At 40.5% G+C, this 20,693-nt stretch overlaps 1 protein-coding gene across 5 annotated transcripts in view; it reads left to right on the top strand.

Annotated features, from left to right (window-relative positions):
- The window catches only part of LOC127579214 (C-type lectin domain family 4 member F-like), a 46,126-nt gene that overhangs the window by 22,972 nt on the left and 2,461 nt on the right, over positions 1-20,693 (top strand). For all 5 annotated transcript variants that reach the window (XM_052031820.1, XM_052031823.1, XM_052031822.1 and 2 more), the window contains 9 exons: positions 776-853; positions 3,082-3,147; positions 4,192-4,287; positions 5,478-5,573; positions 11,409-11,492; positions 13,249-13,344; positions 15,937-16,011; positions 16,360-16,505; positions 19,301-19,413. In XM_052031820.1, the coding sequence (XP_051887780.1) occupies positions 776-853; positions 3,082-3,147; positions 4,192-4,287; positions 5,478-5,573; positions 11,409-11,492; positions 13,249-13,344; positions 15,937-16,011; positions 16,360-16,505; positions 19,301-19,413 (850 nt within the window). The remainder of the gene's footprint in view (positions 1-775; positions 854-3,081; positions 3,148-4,191; positions 4,288-5,477; positions 5,574-11,408; positions 11,493-13,248; positions 13,345-15,936; positions 16,012-16,359; positions 16,506-19,300; positions 19,414-20,693) is intronic.

The following is a 20,693-nucleotide window of genomic DNA, read 5'->3' as shown; positions in this document are numbered from 1 at the left end:
TAACAAAACATAGATGTGGACTTTATGAGCAGAAGGAATGGACTTCAGAATCTAACAACATTACACTGGTGGAAGAAGAGGGACATCTTTTTGCTGGGGTACCTAAGGGGTTAAAATCAACCAAAATTACACTTTGTGATTAGAGAGCGCAAAGTGATGGGAGTAGTCTGTCCTGTTAAACCAGGTGAATATACACCTGCTGGTGATGTTTCATCCAATAACTCAAATGCATACATTTGTGTCATAGTTTACTTTTTTGTCTAGATTCCCAGACCACAAGGAGCTATTTATTCAAGTTCCAGAACGTCCATTTGCTGTATGAATATAATGAAATGAATCTGATGAACGCTAATGAAACTAATTTACACTTTAGGCCACATATTTTGATCCAGTTTTTCAAAAAAATTGCAAAATATTGCAAGTGGGTTTGCATGTTGCATTAAATCAATCAACAACAACTGGGAAGTTTTCAGGAAAGTGGCTCAGGATATTTTATACCAGAAATTAAGACTTTTTCCCAACTTGGAGCTTGGTTTTGAGTGTGTCTGCCCGGCAGCTTCCCCACTTTGCCATGTGAGACCAACTTTGTCAACCTCTGACAGATCAGTCTGGAGATTTCAACACTGGCAAATCAAACTGCAGTGCTAATCTTACACCAATGTGCAACCTATCATTTGGTGTCAATCATTAAATGGATGGTTAGCTTTTAGCTAACCCAACCTAGTTGAATTATAAGAATTCTGTGTTTGGAATTAATAATGTTGATATTTTCAAGGCCTTCAGATTTCAGAGGAAATGTATCAGTTACAAGAATCTGACAAGCGCTTGAGTTCTGAACTGCAACAACTGAAAGGTAAAGATTAGAACAATTTGTGACTGAAAATTGGCCAGTCACTAAATCAGTTGTGATTGTGAATGTTAAGTAGAGACTTAGCTTGTCATTGTTACTTTAACACTGCATGTTTCTGTAATCTTTCATTTTGTTGATTGAAAAGATTTCTCAAATAACCTGAAAGTAGTAGTCTGTAATTCTCCCTTTATCTTCCTCCTTTTGGGCATCATCTGTCTTCCATTTTTCTGGATATTATAATCAATGCCCCACTGAGTCATTGTAGGACTTTCAGAGATTTAAGGAGAAGGAAATCAGGAGAGAGGAGGAAGTTAAATCAGTGTAAAAGGTAGCAGTGGTTGTTGGAGACCAGTTGTGTCTGCACCAAGACTTTGCTGCAGGATTTCCTTAAGCCCTGAATATCTTCAGTGGCTAAGCTGCTTCATTATGTGTCCTGTACTCTAACAATTCTATGTGTGTCCTACGTATATTCTATGATCGGCACAGAGCAATCCAGTCAGTTGCATTACTCAGTTCTTTCCCCATACCTCTGCAAAATTAGTATTGAAATATTATCCAATTTACTTTCAACAGCCATAGCTGGATTTGCTTTCACCACACTTTCAGGCTGTTCATCCCAAATCAAAGCCGTTTTTTACACTTCTCCAATCTTGTTTCAGCCCCTTTTAAAATCTGCTCAAAGAACAAAACGTGGCCTCTCCACCCCTTTTCTTGAAACTGAAATCTCTCACCCCCTAGATGCGTTATAGGAATTCTTTTCTGCACCCTCTCCAGGGCCTCCTCGTCCTTCCCATAATGTCATGATCAGAACTGGATGCATTTTCTAAAGATTCCATATAATCTTCCTGCTTCTGTACTCAGTGCCTGTATTCATGAAGCCCTGCTTTCCCAGCTACTATATACACCGAGTTCACTCTGCTCCTGCCCTTTAAGAATCACGCAATTTGGTCTAAATTGTCTTCTAATCCTTTCTGCCAGGTTGTATCACTTGACTCTTATCTGTAGATAACATCTGCCTTATGCTATCCAGTGCACCAGCCTGTCATTTTTCAGGCTTTACATGCCGCTGGCAAGGTCAGTATTTATTGCCCTTTCCTAATTGCTGTTGAAAAGTTGGTAGTGAGCTGTCTTGAACTGCTGCAATCCTTCCAGTGAAGGTACTCCCACAGTAAGGAGATTTAGACCAGGATTTAGACCCAGTGATGATGGGGGAATGGGGGGAGGGGTGGGTAGCAATATATTTTCAGATCAGGATAGGATATTGTGTCCAGTCCTGTTGTTAAATTGTAAGATATTGCTGAGCATTCTTTTTTCTTTAACACAAAATTGTTGAAGTGACGGATCATCAAACAGATTGAAAGTGGCTTGCAGAAAAATGCAGACAAAGAAGTGTAGGGTGAGCCTGGAGAACTGAACAGCTCAACTGGCCTATAGCAGCACTCATGGTCCAAATGTGTCTCCTCCTGTACTTCTTCATCAGACCCTGCCAGTACTTCCTACTCCTCTCAAGTAGCTGCCCCTCAATGCAATGCATTTCTCTGTCAATGGACAATCTGGAGGATACAGGAGTAGTACATGATGTCCCTACATTTGCTATTGAGATAGGATAACAAAGGAATAACAGGAATCAGGGACAACAGTCTTCTGAGACTCACTTCACCACAATTAACCCATAGAATTTTCCATTCCTTCTTAAGGAAGCAATCATTTTGTTCTCTATCCAAATCCCTGGCAAAATGCACAATATCTGAGAGGGCAAGGTACTCCAGTTTTGAAACTGTTATTATTTTCACCAAGAAATGTATTAAACTGCCATGAAAAATACACTCAATAAAATGTCATCAGGCCAATCCCACTGTCCTGGCACCCATCCCTCGTTTCAGCCACCCCTCACCCCACCTTTCCAGACTTTGTTAAAAGTCAGTGAGGTAATTACCATTGTCTGTGTCTTAAAACAACAGCTGGCCAGTGAAAGGCACCATTTTCAAGCTTTGCTCTTTCCACTTATTTCCTTATACTGTCTCAAAAGACTAAACAAGATTAGCATTGGTATAAATCCTTTCAAATGGTTGTTGACTTAGCTGTAAGTGCACCTCAATTTGACTTAAGCAAAATAGTAAGACATTATCCTGGTGCTTTGAGTTCATAAACATAAGTGTTTCTACTCTGTGACAAAATCAGTTTTGCAAATTTAATCATTTTTTTTTCCAAATCTGTGCTTCAATTCACAGGGCAAAACCCAGAAAGCCTGCAAAACTCACAGAAAAAAATACTTACTGATCAACAAAATCTCAAAGGTTAGGGAAGCTTTATCTGTTCTGGTTTTACCAGTGAACTGTGGATGGTAAATAACTCTGTAAGTCTATGGCTATTAGCAAATTGGTGATTTCTAAAGCTGGTATCTGAGAAAAGGACTTCATTTGCTCTGTACATTATGAAGCAATTGTAACCATTATGGAGACCTCTCCCCTGTCTGATCGCCAGCGACCATCATTGGGCTTCTTACCAGAGAGAAATTGTCGAGCTGGGGAGAGGTGTGCAGCCAGAAGAAGAGATGGAGAGAGAGAAGCTTCAATGAAGTCGAACAAGTAGTGATGAGAGTGACTGTAGGGCCCAGGTGTTCTGTGAACACATGGAGCAGGTGCTGCCGGTCCACACCACTGACCCACGCTCAATGTGCTGGTCAAAATGCAGCCCTGAACCCCACACAATACTGAGTGTCCACACTGCTCACCCCAATCCACTAAAACCCAGCCCTCACAGGCAGCCTGTCCACACAGTCATAGGCGATTCTTTGCTGCAGGAGCAAGAGCAGAGGACAGCATTTGCAATGGGTTCCCAGCATAGCAGTGCACAGCCTGAGCAAAGGTCCTTTTTGAAATAGAGTTGGGTTGACTGTTTGGACTGAAGGACCAAGTGCATTACAATGAATCAGTACTCAACAGACAGTGTTCAAAGTCAAAGTCTGAAAGGATTAACTTCATGTCTATCTGCAGTATATATTGTTTATTCTCTTCAACATTTCTACAAGTTCAGTCAGAGTTTTGCCATACAAAACTTTCAGAAAGTAAATGCCTTGGACAAATAAAGCTGACGAACTCACGTTCAAGTTCTGATTTTAATTGCCAGAGGCTGATTGCATAACATAGGCAAAATTAAATAAGTAGTTTATATTTTACTCTGCCCAATTCTGAAGAAAAATATTTAGGATAATCAATGTATTATTAAGTAAAATATGACACCATCAGCCAAAGTTAAAATTACCTTCATTCCCACAGCCAAACGTAAAGTAAAACACTGTTCAGTTTGGTGATTAACTTTTTGATCTGTTCTGTGTTTAGATTTACAGCTCGGTGATCATATTGGCCAAATGCAAACTCTTATGGATACTCTAAACATGTCAACTCTATCTGAGCTACAAAATCTTAAACAAGAAGGTATGTACTTCTTCATTAATGAAGTCTGTTGTAGCAATGCATTTTATTAAATTTGATGTGGAAAGTTAATGGGAAGAATTCACCCAAGTAAACTTTTTGAGTAGATTTGGACTAAAAATGAAAATTGTGTGGGTTGCAGTAACAAAACTTGAAATTCCACAGACCCTTCAATGTAATAAAACATTCCAAGGCACCCCTAAAGGACTTTATGCCATCAAGAAGGTAGGAAAGTTTGAGAAGTGGGGGGCCTTAGAGCACAGATAGTTGAAGCAGGATTGTAGGAGTGCAGAGATCGCAGAGGCTTGCAGAGATGAAGGAGGTTGCAGAAGTGGGCAGGGATAAGTCCATTTTGAAGGATGAGAATCTTCAAATTGAAGCATTGCTGGACAGGGAACAGAATGTGGCGATAGATCAATGAGAAATGGGGAAATTGATAGGTTGATTTATTATTGTGACACGTACCAAGGTACAGTGAAAAATATTGCCTTGCATGCCATCCATAAAGATAATTTTATTACAATGGTGCATTGAGGTAGTACAAGGGAAAACAATAACAGAACGCAGAATAGTATTACAATTACAGAGAAAGTGCAGTGCAGGCAGACAATAAGGTGCAAGGCCATAATGAGGCACCATTATGGGGGAATCATTCAATAGTTTTATAACAGTGGATTAGAAGCTATTCTTGAGCCTGGTGGTACGTGTTTTCAGTCTTTTGTATCTTCTGCCCGATGGGAGGGGGGAGAAGAGAGAATGTCCAGGGTGGTGGGGTCTTTGATTATGCTGGCTGCTTTACCAAGGCAGTGAGAAGTGTAGACAGAGTCCAAGGGGAGACAGGTTTCTGTAATGTGCTGAGCTGTGTCCACAACTCTCTGCATGGTACTTACTTTGAGTTGGAATACAGACACTAGAGTTTAAGCTGAGCTCATGTTTATGTTGCAAATGGAAAATGAGAGGCCAAACAAGAAAACTTTAGAATAGTCAAGCCCAGTGATGAGCTTGATGGAATCGGACTCCAGCAATATTACAGGGGTGGAATTCTTGGTGATAGTCCAGCCGTATAATCAAATCATTTTACACTGAAGAGAAGCAGAGTAAGATGATTGCGGGGGACCTGTCCTCAGGCTGGTATGCATATTTCATCCAATTAACTAAACATGTCCATTCATGATTTTTTTTTCTCTGTCCAGGTTTCCAGTTCTCAGAAAACCTAAAAGTGATTACTGGTTCTATTACTAATGTTAATGTTTCGTTGTTATCCAGACTTCAAAGAATGGAACAAAATGGTAGGAAATTCAATTCTACATTAAATAATTTAAGATATAAATCTTCTATCTGCTTCATAAATTATTCTAATGGCACAATTGTGACAATGAAATTAGTCTGTGTGCTTTTATACTTCACACATTGTGCTATGAGGAGAGGCTGGACAAATTTGGGCTGTTTTCTCTGGAGCAACGGAGACCGAAGGATGATCTGAAAGAAGTTTATAAGATTATCATGAGATAGAGTAGACAGCCAGTATCTTTCTCCCAGGGTCAAAATGTCTAACATAGAAAGCATGCATTTAAGATGAGAGGGGGTAAGTTCAAAGGAGATGTGTGAGGCAAGTTTTTTTTACAGAGACTGATAGGTATCTGGAATGCGCTGCCAGGGTTGGTGGTGGAGACAACTACAATAGAGTTGTTTAAGAGGCTCTTGGATAGGCACATGAATGTGCAGAGAATGGAGGGATATAAACATCGTGTAGGTAGAAAGGATTAGTTTAGTTAGGTTTTTAATTTCTGGTTTAATTAGTTTGGCACAATATCGTGGGCTAAAGGGCCAATTCCTGTGCTGTACTGTTCTATGTTCTAATGCTCATACTTTACCTGAGAAGGAATGTATTTAATTCTGTATCTTCCAGGAAAATGGGCATTGGGAAGCTTTGATGCACAGTACTTCTAGCACCTGCATGGTCATATAATTAGAAGAATTCAAAAAAGGTAGTAGGGATAGTCCAGGGAATTACAGGCCGGTGAGCCTTACGTCTGTGGTGGGTAAGCTGTTAGAAAGGACTCTAAGAGATAGGATCTATGAGCATTTGGAGAATCATGGCATGATTAGGGACAGCCAGCATGACTTTGTGAAGGGAAGATCTTGCCTCACAAGCCTGATAGGGTTGTTTGAGGAGGTGACCAGGAAGATTGATGAGGGTAGTGCAGTGGATGTGGTCTACATGGATTTTACTAAGGTGTTTGACAAGGTTCTGCATGATAGGCTTCTTCAGAAGGTCAGAAGCCAAAGGATCCAGGGAGGCTTGGCCGTGTGGATTCAGAATTGGCTTGCCTGTAGAAAGCAGAGGGTTGTGGTGGAGGGAGTGCATTCGGATTGGAGGGCTGTGACTTGTGGTGTCCCACAGGGATCGGTTCTGGGACCTCTACCTTTTGTGATATTTATTAATGACTTAGATGAGGGGGTGGAAGGGTGGGTTAGCAAGTTTGCAGATGACACAAAGATTGGTGGTGTTGTGGATAGTGTGGAGGGCTGCAGAAGCTTGCAGAGGGATATTGATAGGATGCAGATCTGGGCTGATAAGTGGCAGATGGAGTTCCATCTGAAGAAATGTGAGGTAGTACACTTTGGAAGGACAAACTCCAAGACGGAGTACAAGGTAAATGGCAGGATTCTGGGCAGTGTGGAGGAGCAGAGGGATCTGGGGGTTCATATCCACAGATCACTGAAAGTCACCTCACAGGTAAATAGGGTAGTTAAGAAAGCTTATGGGATGTTAGCTTTCATAAGTCGGGGGATCAAGTTTAAGAGCCGCGAAGTGATGATGCAGCTTTACAAAACTCTGGTTAGGCCACACTTGGAGTACTGTGTCCAGTTCTGGTCGCCTCATTATAGGAAGGATGTGGAGGCATTGGAAAGGGTGCAGAGGAGATTTACCAGGATGCTGCCTGGATTAGAGAGTATGGATTATGAGGAGAGACTAAAGGAGCTAGGGCTGTTCTCATTGGAGAGAAGGAGGATGAGGGGAGACGTGATAGAGGTAAACAAGATATTAAGAGGAATAGATAGAGCGGACAGCCAGCGCCTCTTTCCCAGGGCACCAATGCTCAAAACAAGAGGACATGGCTTTAAGGTAATTGGTGGGAAGTTCAAGGGAGATGTTAGAGGGAAGTTTTTCACCCAGAGAGTGGTTGGTGCATGGAATGCGCTGCCTGGGGTGGTGATGGAGGCTGATACATTGGATAAGTTCCAGAGATTGTTAGATAAGCATATGGAGGAATTTAAGATAGAGGGATATGTGGGAGGAAGGGCTTAAATAGTCGTAGGTGTGGCTTGAAGAGCAGCACAACATGGTGGGCTGAAGAGCCTGTTCTATGTTCTATAATGTAAAATGCCTTCACTTTGCAATGGTATCATCTCCTTCAACTCCCATTTTACACTTTATTAGTTTGAAATTAATGACTACCAATGAACAGTGAACAATCACTGTACCATAATACTGTCTTTGGAATGGTATAGAAATGACATGAAATTTGAAGAGATCATCCCTGAATCAAAAACATCTGCTGTATACTTTCATTTCAAGATGAAACTTCTCCTTCAAACCAGAATTGACTCAGTGGTTGTGCATTGTGACTACACAGCACAATGTGGTCAGAAGTGTCACAATCAGAACAGAATTTTTTCTTGTAATTGAAGAAATTACAGCATACACAACCCAGTTTCATAATAAATTTTAACATAAGATGGTGATAAGCGAGAGATAATATTCAAAGGTTTGGTGCAGTATTTAAGAAGGGAGTAATATACTTTAGAAAAATCATGCATTAAAATGCTTAACTGGAGGTCAGTGAGTTTTAAGAGATCATACCCAGGTGAATCAAAATCAAAAGCTGGTGAAGGAAACAATAAACTAACAATGGGAAGACGGTTTAGGTAGGGAAGAAATCCCTACCCCGAAAGGGGTCACAAAACAAAACATGCAAAGCTTGAGCTTCCTGGTTAAGAAAGATAAGGGTTCAAATAATGCTCCAAAGGGAGGCTTATAGGTTGCTAATACAGCAGAGGAATAAACTATGTGTGGAAGGTACTGAGATGATCTTAAATAAGGAATGCAAGGGGCGAAGGAGGAGTGTGATAGTTTATGTTTTGTTTTTCTTGGCATTTGAATTGAAAATATTGTTTAAAATAGGACCAGCTTGACTTAGCATCCCTATGGGAAAGCAGAGGGCTTAGTCCAGGGAATAGATGAGCAATTCACACTCATTTCACTTGAAAGGAATATTTTGCAAATATAATAGGAAAGGAAAACCTTCAAGTGGTATGGGTGCTGTGTATCGTGTGTTGTCATAGGAATTATGTGTGAACCATGGGGTGGTGCCGGAGAGAGATAAACTGCAATTGCTGTGCGGTATTTAATAAAGGTGGAAAGCAGTGACTCTGATGATGAACCAACAGCCCTGGAAAGTGGACCAAGGGTGGCAATAAGGTCAGGAAAGAGTCGCCCTGGGAGTCTTCAACAATGACAACAGGCTGCAGGAAGCTGGAAAATGTAACAAGCATCACTACATGCTTCAGCTTCTCCTGTAGGTGACCCAAGTCTTCACCTGAGTCTTTATAAGTAGTACTGGTATATCACATTGTCCCGGAGAGTTGGCAGTATAGCCTGGCTGCTGCCCACTTTTACCAGGTAAATTACAGCACACATGAGATTAACAGCTTTACACTACCATCTATTAAAAAAATGGGAACAGGAATAAGCAGGGCTTGGAAGGGGACGGGGACCTAATGGGACAGGGTTGCTAGGCTGGTGGGATGATGAAGTCACAAGGATATGGTCATGTTGAGGGGAGAATGAGAGATAAGAAGCCAATTACTTGCCATTTTAAATGCCAAAGACAAATGTTACAGGAGGAATAATGGAGAAGTGTTATAAAGGTCTATTGGATATGTACACGCCGTCATCCTCAATGATTTCTGTCCCTGCTCAGAAGTCAATAGCTCTGTAACAGCAGAGTCCATGTTGGCCAGCACACAGTCTTCCAGACAACAGAGCCAGTATGATTCAAATGGCCCTCTCTAGTTTCTGCTCCAGGCTGTGATTACAAGCAAATGGGTTTGGAGATAGAGCGGGGCAGGTAGAGAGAGGGGTTTTATGGGGTGAGGAAATGGTTGTGGAGGTGAGGGATGGATAAGTAGGTGGGACACACTTACATGGGAGGGAACTATACAGATATCATAAGAAACCCGACAATGAATATCACATATTCTAAAATAAAAACCAATCATAACTCAACCACTTCTTAAGGCAGAGAGGGGATTGCCTTCATGCTCACTTTGAACTGGATTAATTTTCCCAAGCATAATATGAGGGCTTTCCCAGTCACTGCATGCCTTACAAGGGGAGAAATGTTTTATTTGTTGTGGCAGCAGGGTGTTAAGGGGATTGTAGAGAGGGGGGCAGTTAAAGAGAATTAGGAGGGCAGATGATCAGGGTGGGAGGTGGGAGTCAGTCAGGGGCCTGGCTGAGGTGGTGGGCAGGAGGACGGGTGGGCAGGTACAGATTGTCACACCTATTATTTATTTACAGGGGAATGACAGAAACACAAGAGCTGTTTCAAACCATCATTGAATCTGTTTAGTGTTCAGCCAAGAAGGGTTATAAAGACATTTTTACTCTGGTTACTGATCTAAGATACTTGCAGCCAAATGAAATGTTGGCAAGGTGGGGATCAAGTTTTATCACAGGCTTCTCCATCCCTAACATCTACACAAATATCCACAACACTTACCACTCCTACATATATGTAAGGTCCAACTTGCTGCCCGCAACCAGCTGTGAAGAGATCAGATGTGATTTTATTGGCTGAATGGATGTGTCCACTCTCTATCTAGTGTGTCCACTGAATAGGCCTTGTTTATGTTACAAGAATTATTTGTGCAGTAAAACACTCGAGGCATTCTAAACCTGCAGATCGAGTTAGTGGCTTGTTTTAGACTTAAAAAACAGGACTGATAACTCCCATGGGAAAATTGAACAGATTAACATTGTCAACTAAACAAGAGTTGCTGATGAAAACTTGGCCGAAGCAAGGTTTTTTTCAAACATTATTGTAACAGATTTGATTACACTTGACATGACAGGATATGATCAGTGTGAGTCATTGGGTTGAACACCCAACGAGTCATATTGAGGGAGCGAGTGAGTTGGTACAGACCACCACTGAGAAAGGGGCCAATCGGTACAATGAGTTTTAATCAGCAATTTAGCAATGAGAGCACACAGAAATGAAACAAGTTACTTTCACCCACATGGAGTAATATCCCAGACACTGAGATTAATAATGTAGATTTTGAAGCATTTGGCTGTGTTCATAAAATGTTCAGTAGCTAAACTTGAAGAAAAATTTTTTATCTCTACTTTCCTTAAGAGAAAAGTGTTTTGTTTTTGGGAGTGCTGCTCCTTTAATGCTGGCATTATCAGAGCACATGAAAGCCACGCATGCTCTCCAGCACCCACCAATGAGGCCTGCACTTTGTTGGAGGGAGAGACTCCTGGGCTCCATTGGGAGTTCCTTGAGTGTGGCTGAGGCTTTGCTGAGCTGTGCACAGACTGCCATTGTTTCCCAGTAAGAAGCTGCTGGGACGTTCTGGCCCTTAACATGCACTAATGGGGAAATCAAGCAGTATGAGTTTTAAACACGCACATGAGGAATGCAGAAGGAAGGTGTCCTCCAACGAACCAGGGCAAGCAGGTCCAGGTGCCACATTAGAGCTGGATTTTTTGAAGGTAAGAATTTCTAGACCAAACCGTTCCCAGTGGTAGAATTTCCCAGGGAAGCAGATCTAAAGGGATTAGGAAGCATCATGCAATACAACATGTCTGGAATACACCGCCTGAAGAGGTAGAGAAAGCCGATTCAATAGTAATATGCCAATAGAGAATGGGGTAAATACTTAGGAGGACAAAAATAAGTTTTGAATAAAGAACAGCTGAGTCAAGTTAATTGGGTAACTCTACCGAACCGACACCACAGACTATTCTTGCCACCTGTGCCCTCATTTGATTCTGTGTCTACTGCTGGCTGAAGATGTACCATGTAATATTAAAAATTTGTCTTTTTCAGCTGTAACTGTACTTACCAACATTCAAACAATGCAGGATTCTCTCTCAAGGCTTAGAGTGAATGTGCAGACTCTGAAGGCAACAGGTGAGAGAAAAGTACCCTTCACCTCATAAGCAAATATCACTCAGCACTTGACCAGTAATGTCTGACTCCTGATATTGTAATTTGTTCAGGCTGGCAAATATATATATTATTCACAGTTCTGAATGCAGATCTATAATTCTCTTATAAGTAGCTCATCATTGAGCCTGAAACATTGTATACAGATCTATGCTCATATTTGAAGGGCACAGTTGGTGCTGCTACCTCACAGCTCCAATGACCCAGGTTCGATTCTGACTTCTGATGCTGTCTGCATGGATTTGCACCTACTCCCTGTGACCATGGGTTTACCCTGGGTGCTTCAGTTTCTTCCCACCTGCCAATGATGTGCTGGTTAGCAGGATAATTGTCTACTGTAAATTGCCTCTGGTGCAGTTGGGTGGGAGAAGAAGTAGAGCAAGGGGGAGAGGTGACGTGGATTTGAGAAGAAAAACGGGATTAGTGTGAGATGAAAGTATATGGTGCCAAAGGACCTGCTTCCTTGCTGTGTGATCTCTGGATCTGTAGAGTCATGGTCATAGAGAGATACAGGAGACTTACAGGCCTTTTGGCCCACAGAGTCCACACTGACCACCCACCACCCATTTACACTAATCCTACACTAATCATACTTTTACTCTCCCCACATTCCCATCAAGTTCCTCCAGAAGCTGTCACTTACCTACTCAATAGGGGCAATTTAAAATGGCCAACAAACCTCCCAACCTGCATATCTTTGCGATGTAGGAGGAAACTAGAGCACCTGGAGGAAACCCATGTAGTCACAGTCCATACTCCACACAAACAGTACCCAAGGTACTCGGGTACCCGAGGTCAGGATTGAACTCGGGTCTCTGGCACTGCAAGGCAGTGGCTCTACCAAGTGTGCCACTGTGCCACTCAATGGCTCTATGGCTCTTTGGGGAGGATGGGGTGAGGTTTTCACCTTTAAAAACAGGTTTTGTTGGTCAATGTAATTGAAAATTAAGTCTTCATCTTACCAGTTCTTCTGGTTGCTCTGTGTTGGAGAGGAGGTCCTTGCACTCTCACTCATATAGTGAATATAGGTTGGCATTCAGAAATGACACTGTGTAATACTGACCCCTCGAGAAGAGGAGAAGTGTTCTATGAGTTGAATCTGCAATGATTGTGAGTTCTCGGCTTCCATTCCATCGGCAGATTAAAATGCAGTTCCTCATCATTTAAGAATATGTGAAAAAAGCATTAAAATGTGATTGAAACTACACAATGCAGCTGTTATAAGACACCCTTTTACTTCAGGCTGACACACTACCCATGCTATCTATGATACCAGTGTATATCACTTCCGTACCATATCCCACTTCCTGTAGATTCTCTTTGCCTTGCTTGCCATGTTTCAAAATGACACTAAGCAGAATTCCACTTCTTCCAAACTTTGTCACTTTGTTTATTCTTTTTATTGCTGAACTACAGTCAAGGGACTGGGAACTCAGGCATTGCAGCCCAGCTGTAAAACTGTTGTAGTCAATTCAAAGCTCACAAAATGATAAACGACTTTCAGCACCCCACTGTAAAAATTAACCTCCCCTTCTGACAAATACTTGTGACCTGTACCACAAAACTGAAAAAGAATTGTTGTCTCGATCTGATGGAGGGAGAGAGTTCTCTTCATTTTCTACCAAATGATCAACTTTTTGGGCACCAATTTGGCTGCTTTTGTGTAGCCAAATAAAGTGTTGTGAAACATTCACATGAAGTATTCTCTTTTTTTCCCCAGATAAACAGTTTTCTGAAGACCAAAAACAGAGCTCCAATTCCACAGAGTTATTCAAAAATTCATTTTCATCTCAGCTCCAGAATGTGAAGTCACTTGGTAAGAAACATGATTCATTTGTAAAATTGTTTGGGGAAAGGTGCCAACCTTTAACTTTCTTATGAACATTCTTAACCCAGCACTATTTAAGAATTAAATATGCAATATACAGGCAGTCCCCGGATTATGTAAGGGTTCTGTTCCTGAAAACTCCGTGAGCCAATTTCCCTGTCAGAAACTTCGGTTTTCTATAGCTACCCATATCATATCACTCAACATACGCTTGCTATAATTCTTCCATTTCATTGAATAATCACCCTATCACTACTCATAATTAAACTAATGTAATATATACTGCATCCAGTCATTAATGAGTACCATGAAACATTTTATTATTGGTATTACTAGCTTGAAGAATGCTTTAAAAATATAGGGAGAATTGGTGTAAAGTCAGATTTTCATAAGTCAGGTCATTCGTAACCCAGGGAGCACATGTACAATGCAAGTTAATAATGAAATAATACTGCTTATCAAACTGTTGTTGTATTTTAGAAGCAAATAATTTTGCGGCTTCAAATATTTTAAACATAAGCAACTTCAGCACTGCATTGTTGAAAACAAAATATCCTGTAAATATTGACAATTTGTATTTATTTAAATTGCTATCTGATGGTCTAAATTTTAATCGACTGAACTCTGTTATGTATCTAATTATTTAGTTGTTTTTTTATGAATAAATATTTTTAGTTTAAACCATCGTTAATTCATCAGGCTGAGCACAGAGATTTGTGCAAATATACCTTGTAGCATTTCTGCTCCTGAGGTGGAAGCCATGGAAGTTGATAAAACAAAGCAAATAGGTTTGCACAGAAATACTTCCATCTAACCTATTTCATGCATCAATTTTAATATTATCCTCCGAATGGAGCTGCCATCCAGAGAATCCATGAATAATGTGCTCTTCTTTTGGGGGGGTGTGGGGTGGGGGTGGAATTTTACATAATGTTCTCTTTAGGAAAGCAAACTGAAGAATAATAATAAATCATTCCAGGCAAGAATATTTTTCAGCAGAATTCCAGTGTGCACAACGTTTCCTACCACACATGCAATCAATGAATAAAAACTAAACCTAGTTCCTATTCAACTACCACTTGCAGTATATGGAAAAATAGTCTCTGTGATCTAACATGCATCTGGCATGAATTCAAGTATTCAATCTGTTACATTTAGCCATGTTGTCCACAGAGCTTGATTTGAGCTGTTTAGAAATTTGACATTATTTTCCAAAAGGAGGCAATCCACTGCATCATGGCCACTTCCACATAAGAATCCATGAATCCAGGAATAGCTTGTTAGAATCTATACAGAAAATGAATGAAAAGTCAGGTATTGATTGTCTTTGGCAAACTTTTATGGCCTGGACATTGCTCCATGTAAGTTTTTAGGCTTTAAAGTAGAAGTAGGAGTTTCCTTAACGGTCATTCTGAAAGTCACCTTAAACTTCAGCTGTGATGTTCACATTACAATGTCGTCAGGGTTTCCTTTATAATGCCGAGCTGAATATTCCCTATTATCATAGAATCATAGAACAGTACAGTACAAAACAGGCCCTTCGGCCCACAAATTTGTGCTGACCTTTAAACCTCGCCTAAGACTACCTAACCCCTTCCTCCCACATATCCCTCCATTTTAAATTCCTCCATATGCTTATCTAGCAATCTCTTGAACTTGACCAATTTACCTGCCTCCGCCACCACCCCAGGCAGTGCATTCCATGCCCCAACCACTCTCTGGGTAAAAAACCTTCCTCTGATATCTCCCTTGAACTTCCCACCCATTACTTTAAAGCCATGCCCAATATTATGTATTGCAAGGTCTTGCATTTTTCACAATATAACAGCTCTTAAAGGAACATCATACAAGAAAAACTCTGCTTAGAGCAGTGTCATTGCTACTGAATGAATGACGCTGTAAGGGTTGGAGAATGTTCCCGTGGGTCAAAAGGACGGTGCAGACTGGTAAAGAATCATTTCTGCAGGAAGCATGTTTCTTATGCAAGAGGTAACAGCCACAGATGCCCTCTAGGGCTTCAGCCAGGCACTCGTGACGGGGAGATCTCTAAGTACAGTTTCCCAATGCCTGCACTTACAAAGCAGGCTAACACTCTCTCTACCTGCAGTCAAGGCACACATGATGTTATATTAGGAATTATAGAAAGTTACAGGTCTCAGTTAGGTTAGAATGCTGGCCGGTTATGTAGCATAGTTTCAGAGGAAACTAGGTCAGTGAAGGTTATTCAGTAAGTAAATAAGAACTGTTTAACTGACCAGTGAGGTTGGTCAGGTGAATTTTGAGTGGAGGAGTACAGGTAACATAATTTTGGAGTGTACAATGCAGGGAAAAAGTGCTTAGAGAATGAGAATCCTGCTGAAAAAATGAGGAAATTAATTTTCAAGGCACCCATAAATGTGTGTGAAGTTGCTGTACCCTGTGTTAAACCTGACTTTTTGCTCCTCGATGCTGCTCTTTTATTTATCCTTTGGATTTAGTGTGTACAAATAACAAGCTTAATGCCTTTTCAAAAGAACAATTACTTCAACATGCATAGCTCACTGAATATGTAATTATGCATCTGTATTTCATTGCATTTAGTCTCAAGCTTATCTGACAAGATGCTAAAGCTGGAAGAATCGAATTCAAACCTGAGGGGGATGTTACAGTCCAAGGGTAAGAAAACAGTAATTATTTACCTCATGATAGAAAACTGGGCCCAAAACACACTGTGCGGGTGGGGCTGTGGAGACCCAGCAGAGGCTAAGGTTCTGCTGCAGAAGAGTCAGGGAAGGACTTCAGTACTGCAGGAAAAAAAAAGTTATATGTAAAGAAATTGCTTGAGAGAGAAAAAAGCAACAGTAGGGAGACTTGTACTGGAATTGTGTATTGTAATTGAATATGATCAGAGTCAGAAAGGATGCCTCTAAAGAAATTAAAAAGGTATGTAAACTATTTGGAAATCAACATTGTGTAAAGTACACTGACTAGTGACATTAACAAATGTAATGGTTGGTTTTATAGTCAGGAATCACTGCCCAGAACATTGGATGTTATACGCTGGCAGGTGCTATCTATTTTCATTGACTGAGGAGACCTTTACAAATGCAAAGAGACAATGTGCATTAAAACAATCACATCTTGTGGGGATTAACAGCAAGGCAGAACAGGTATGAAATATATCTTCCTTTATGCTATTTTCTCTACTGTGTGACAATAAATCTGCATAAATGTTCACGTATTTCACCTTCCCTTCTGTTTGAAAAGCAGTTTGCCTAATTGTTTGAAAGTCCTCTTGGAGAAGTACTTGTGGGCCTTATAACTTATTATGGCATAATTATTTTGTTTAGTCTCTTCCTGTGGTCAAAGTAAATGAAAAATGAACAGATATCTTGAGCATCCAGATTTATTTAGAGTGTAAAAAAAAGTTGCTTCTCAATCTAATAATTAGTTGAAAAAATCAACAGTTATGTTTCCATGTAAGTAATTTTACTGACGTCACCTATTTAGATGATCACTGTGCTTTGTTACAGAACACGTCAGAACTGCCCAGTCTGTAAGACTGGAGGACTAATCTTATAAGTCAAAAGTAGTGAATGGAATTACTAAATTTATGCAAAATAATAATCTTAGCCACAGACAGAAATATGAGACATGATACCCAGAAAATAGAGAACAGCGCATAAATTCCAGTTGTTATTTTCCCCTCATCACCATAATTGCACTTCACTTCTCCATTCCCTTAATGACGTAATCTTGCATTGGATTGGCCCTGAAAGCTCAGAATTGATCTGGTCCCTTTAAATAACAGGAAATTCTGTTTCTTGAATGAGGAATAAGTTTCTGAGATTTAGTATGCACATCCAAGTCCTTATCTCAGAGCACTAATGTTAAAAATTGTTTAAGAAGTTGAGTATTTAGATGGAGATATTGAAACATTAGTTGCAAAGTTGAACAACTGAAAGCATGCAATGCTGGAGATACTGAGCAGGTCAGCCCACATGTGTGGATGGTCTCAAACTTTGACTGACCTGTTGAGTGCTTCCAGCACTCTCTATTTTCGTTTCAGTTTCAGAGTTTGTAATTCTTTTGCTTTCTGAGCTGAAAAGTCTGTGTGTCTGTGTGTACGTGTGTATTAATTTGTAGCTGTGAAAGAAACACACTGCACTAAAACCAAGAACAGGTATTTCCGGTCATTAATTCCAATAATGGATTTGTAGGGAAATGCCAGTATCTTGTAGAAGTTGGGAGGGTTATCCTATCAATAAAGGCTCAAGATTTTGGGCTTGTATTCCCTTGAGTTTAGAACAATGAGGGGTGACTTTATTCAAACATATAACATCTGAACGGGACTTGGCAGGGTAGATGTCGGGATGTTGTCAGTAGTGGGAGAGTCAGGAACAAGGGTAGATAGCTACAAAATAAGGGGCCAGTCATTTAAAGCATTAAAGATGTGTCAAAATGGAATTCCCTGCCCCAGAGGATGGTGGAGATCAGATCATTAGATGTATTTAAGGTGGAGATAGATAAATATTTGAAAAATCGAGTAATTGAGAGTTATGGGGAACTGACACAGAGGAGGTGTTGGGGCCAACATTGATCAGTCATGATCATATCAAATAGCAGGGCAGGGTAGAGGGGCCAAATGGCCTACTCCTTCTAGTTTCTTGCTTCCCACTTAAGACCGAGAAAGTTTGAGATTTTCTGCAAATACTGACATGCACAACAGATACTGGCATTTTAACCATTTTTAACATTAGTGCTCTGAGATATGGACTTGGATGTGCCTTATTAAATCTCATAAACATTCCTCATTCAAGAAACAGGATTTCCTGTTATTCGAAGGGAACAGATCAATACTGAGCTTTCAAGGCTAATCCAATCCAAGATTACATCCTTAAGGAAGGGAATGGAGAAGAGCAGTACAATTATGGTTTGAAGTTGTGGACACAACCAGAGTGCTTGACGTGGTGCCAGGTCCCTGAGCAACCTAAGTGGGCAATGTGGATGGGCCAGAGGAAGCCTCATCCAACAAATTGGTGAGAGAGCCTTTGACAGTTGACAGAACTGTTTCCACAGCAACCTCCACTCAGAAACACACAAAACATAATGCAGGACCTATCGGTAGGTCTGAACAGCAGCGGCACTATGGTATCAGAGTAGTAATACAGAGACCTGAGTTCAAATCTGACCATGACTGCCGTGAAATTTAAGTTCAGTTAATGATCTAGATTTTTTAAATAAAAACTAGTTATTAGTAATGACAAGAAAAAATTATCAGACTATCATAAAAACCCACCTCATCCACAGATGCTGCTTGAGTGGCTGAGTTCTTCTGATATTTTCCGGTTTTGTTCCGGCATCTGCACTTTTATTTGTTTTCCATCTTATTCATGAACATTCTTAAGAGAAGGAAATTTGCTGAATGCACAGGGCCTGTTTGTGACAACTCAATGCTCTCTGAAGTGACAAGCCACTCAGTTCAAGGCCAGTAAATGCAAACTTACGCTCCTGGCAGAACGTATTGACACATTCAATGGCTGGAATCAAGGACAAGTCCTGGTACAGATATACAGGCACCAAGGCCCGAACTGGCTGATATTCACATGGATGCATGTTGGCAGTTTGGAATTGAACAGCCAGCGCTTCCTGGCAAGACTCATCAACGTGTAATTAAAGTGAGAAGGTGATGCGCTATATCAAAGGGAAGCTCTTTAAGCTCATGTTCAAACCATTATCTCTTTTGGCATTGTTAACAAAAGCACAAAAATCCTCCTTATATCTGTGGTATTGTTGGCTGCAGCGATTGGTATTTAACTGAATGGTTGTCAATGTCACCGTCTAGTATGGTAGATAATGAGCAGCTGATGCTGAGCCAAGGTATACTTCTATAACTTACTTATTGTCATTCATTATTAGTTATTGGTTTCACTGTTGTAACTCTAAGCATGTACGTGCATCACAGAAATTCATTGCTGATCACACATATTCCAAGTTTTACTGGATTGGACTCACTGACTCATTGCAAGAAGGTGACTGGATTTGGGAAGATGGTACAAGCTACTCAAGTTCTCCAAAGTAAGGAAATGCATTGTATTAATAACAGAATACTGTGCTTTTAATAAGTTATGGCCTTCTGGATGGAGAACTGGTGGGGTTCTACTAATAAATTAAACCATCTGTGATCTTCCGTATTCATTTGAATCATGGGTTAATGAGGACATAGGTTGAAAGCTATTATTCAGATGGCAGAGATCAAATTTCCTGTAAGCATTTGGAAGTCATTGTAGGTCATGGCATTGCCAGTCATTTCTCACTGTTCCCAGGGTATGTCTCCAACAACTTAAAATGGGCAAATGTCTAATTCTACATGACGACCGTAGATAATTTTGAGCAGTGTGAATGTTATTTATCACCAATCGCCTGAAGACTTGCCATGGTCCAAGGTCTTGTTGAAAAGAGCATGCACTGGTCCATTATCTGAAGAATTAAGAATGAAGCTTAATTGCGCTTTCATCAGCAAACATTCCACACTATGATAAAGAGAAAGGCATCTTTAGTTGATGACGCACGATGTTTGGGTCAGTGGGGCAGCCTTGAGGACAAAAGAATGTGAAAAAGGCAGCAAGAGTAAGCTGATCAGCCACGTGTAACTGCTCTGCAAAACCACGGATGATCCAATCTTGTCTCAGCACCACTTTCCTGCTCCCTCCCCAAACCACTGACTTATTTGTAGATCGAATGTTTGTCAATCTCTGTCTTGAATATATTCATTGACTCCAACTCTACAGATCTCTGAGGCAGATAATTCCAAAAGATTCATGACCCTTTGAGAGAAGTTTCTCCTTGTCTCCACCTTAAATGGACAAACCCCCTATTCTGAAAATCTACACCTAGCATTAGATAACCCACTGGGTGAAGCACCCTCTCAGTGACCACCCTGTCAATTCCCCTCAAAATTTTATTTATGTTTTAATAAGATCACCTCTCATTCTTCTAAAACACAAAGAATATTGGTCCAACCTGCTTCAAGAATCAACCTGGTCGTCCTAGGAATCAAATAGTGAACCTTTACTGCATTGACTCCATTGTGAGGATGACCAAAAGTTTCTTTAAATACAGAGACCAATAGTGTATTCAGTACTTTAGCCGTTGTTTCACCAGCACTCTGTAAAATTGAATCAAAACTTCCCTAATATTATATTCCATATCCCTTGCAATAAAGGCTAACATTACATTTGCCTTCCTAATTACTTGCTGTACCTGCATGCTTACTTTTTATGTTTTGACTATGGGGATCCCTGGCTCCCAATGTGGAACAATATTATGCAGTCTTATTTGATTTAAATAATTTTCTT

This window comes from Pristis pectinata, chromosome 17, assembly GCF_009764475.1.
Source record: "Pristis pectinata isolate sPriPec2 chromosome 17, sPriPec2.1.pri, whole genome shotgun sequence".
Classification (NCBI taxonomy): Eukaryota; Metazoa; Chordata; class Chondrichthyes; order Rhinopristiformes; family Pristidae; genus Pristis; species Pristis pectinata.
Note: the sequence above shows the minus strand (reverse complement) of the source record. Positions and strands in the feature narration are given on the sequence as shown.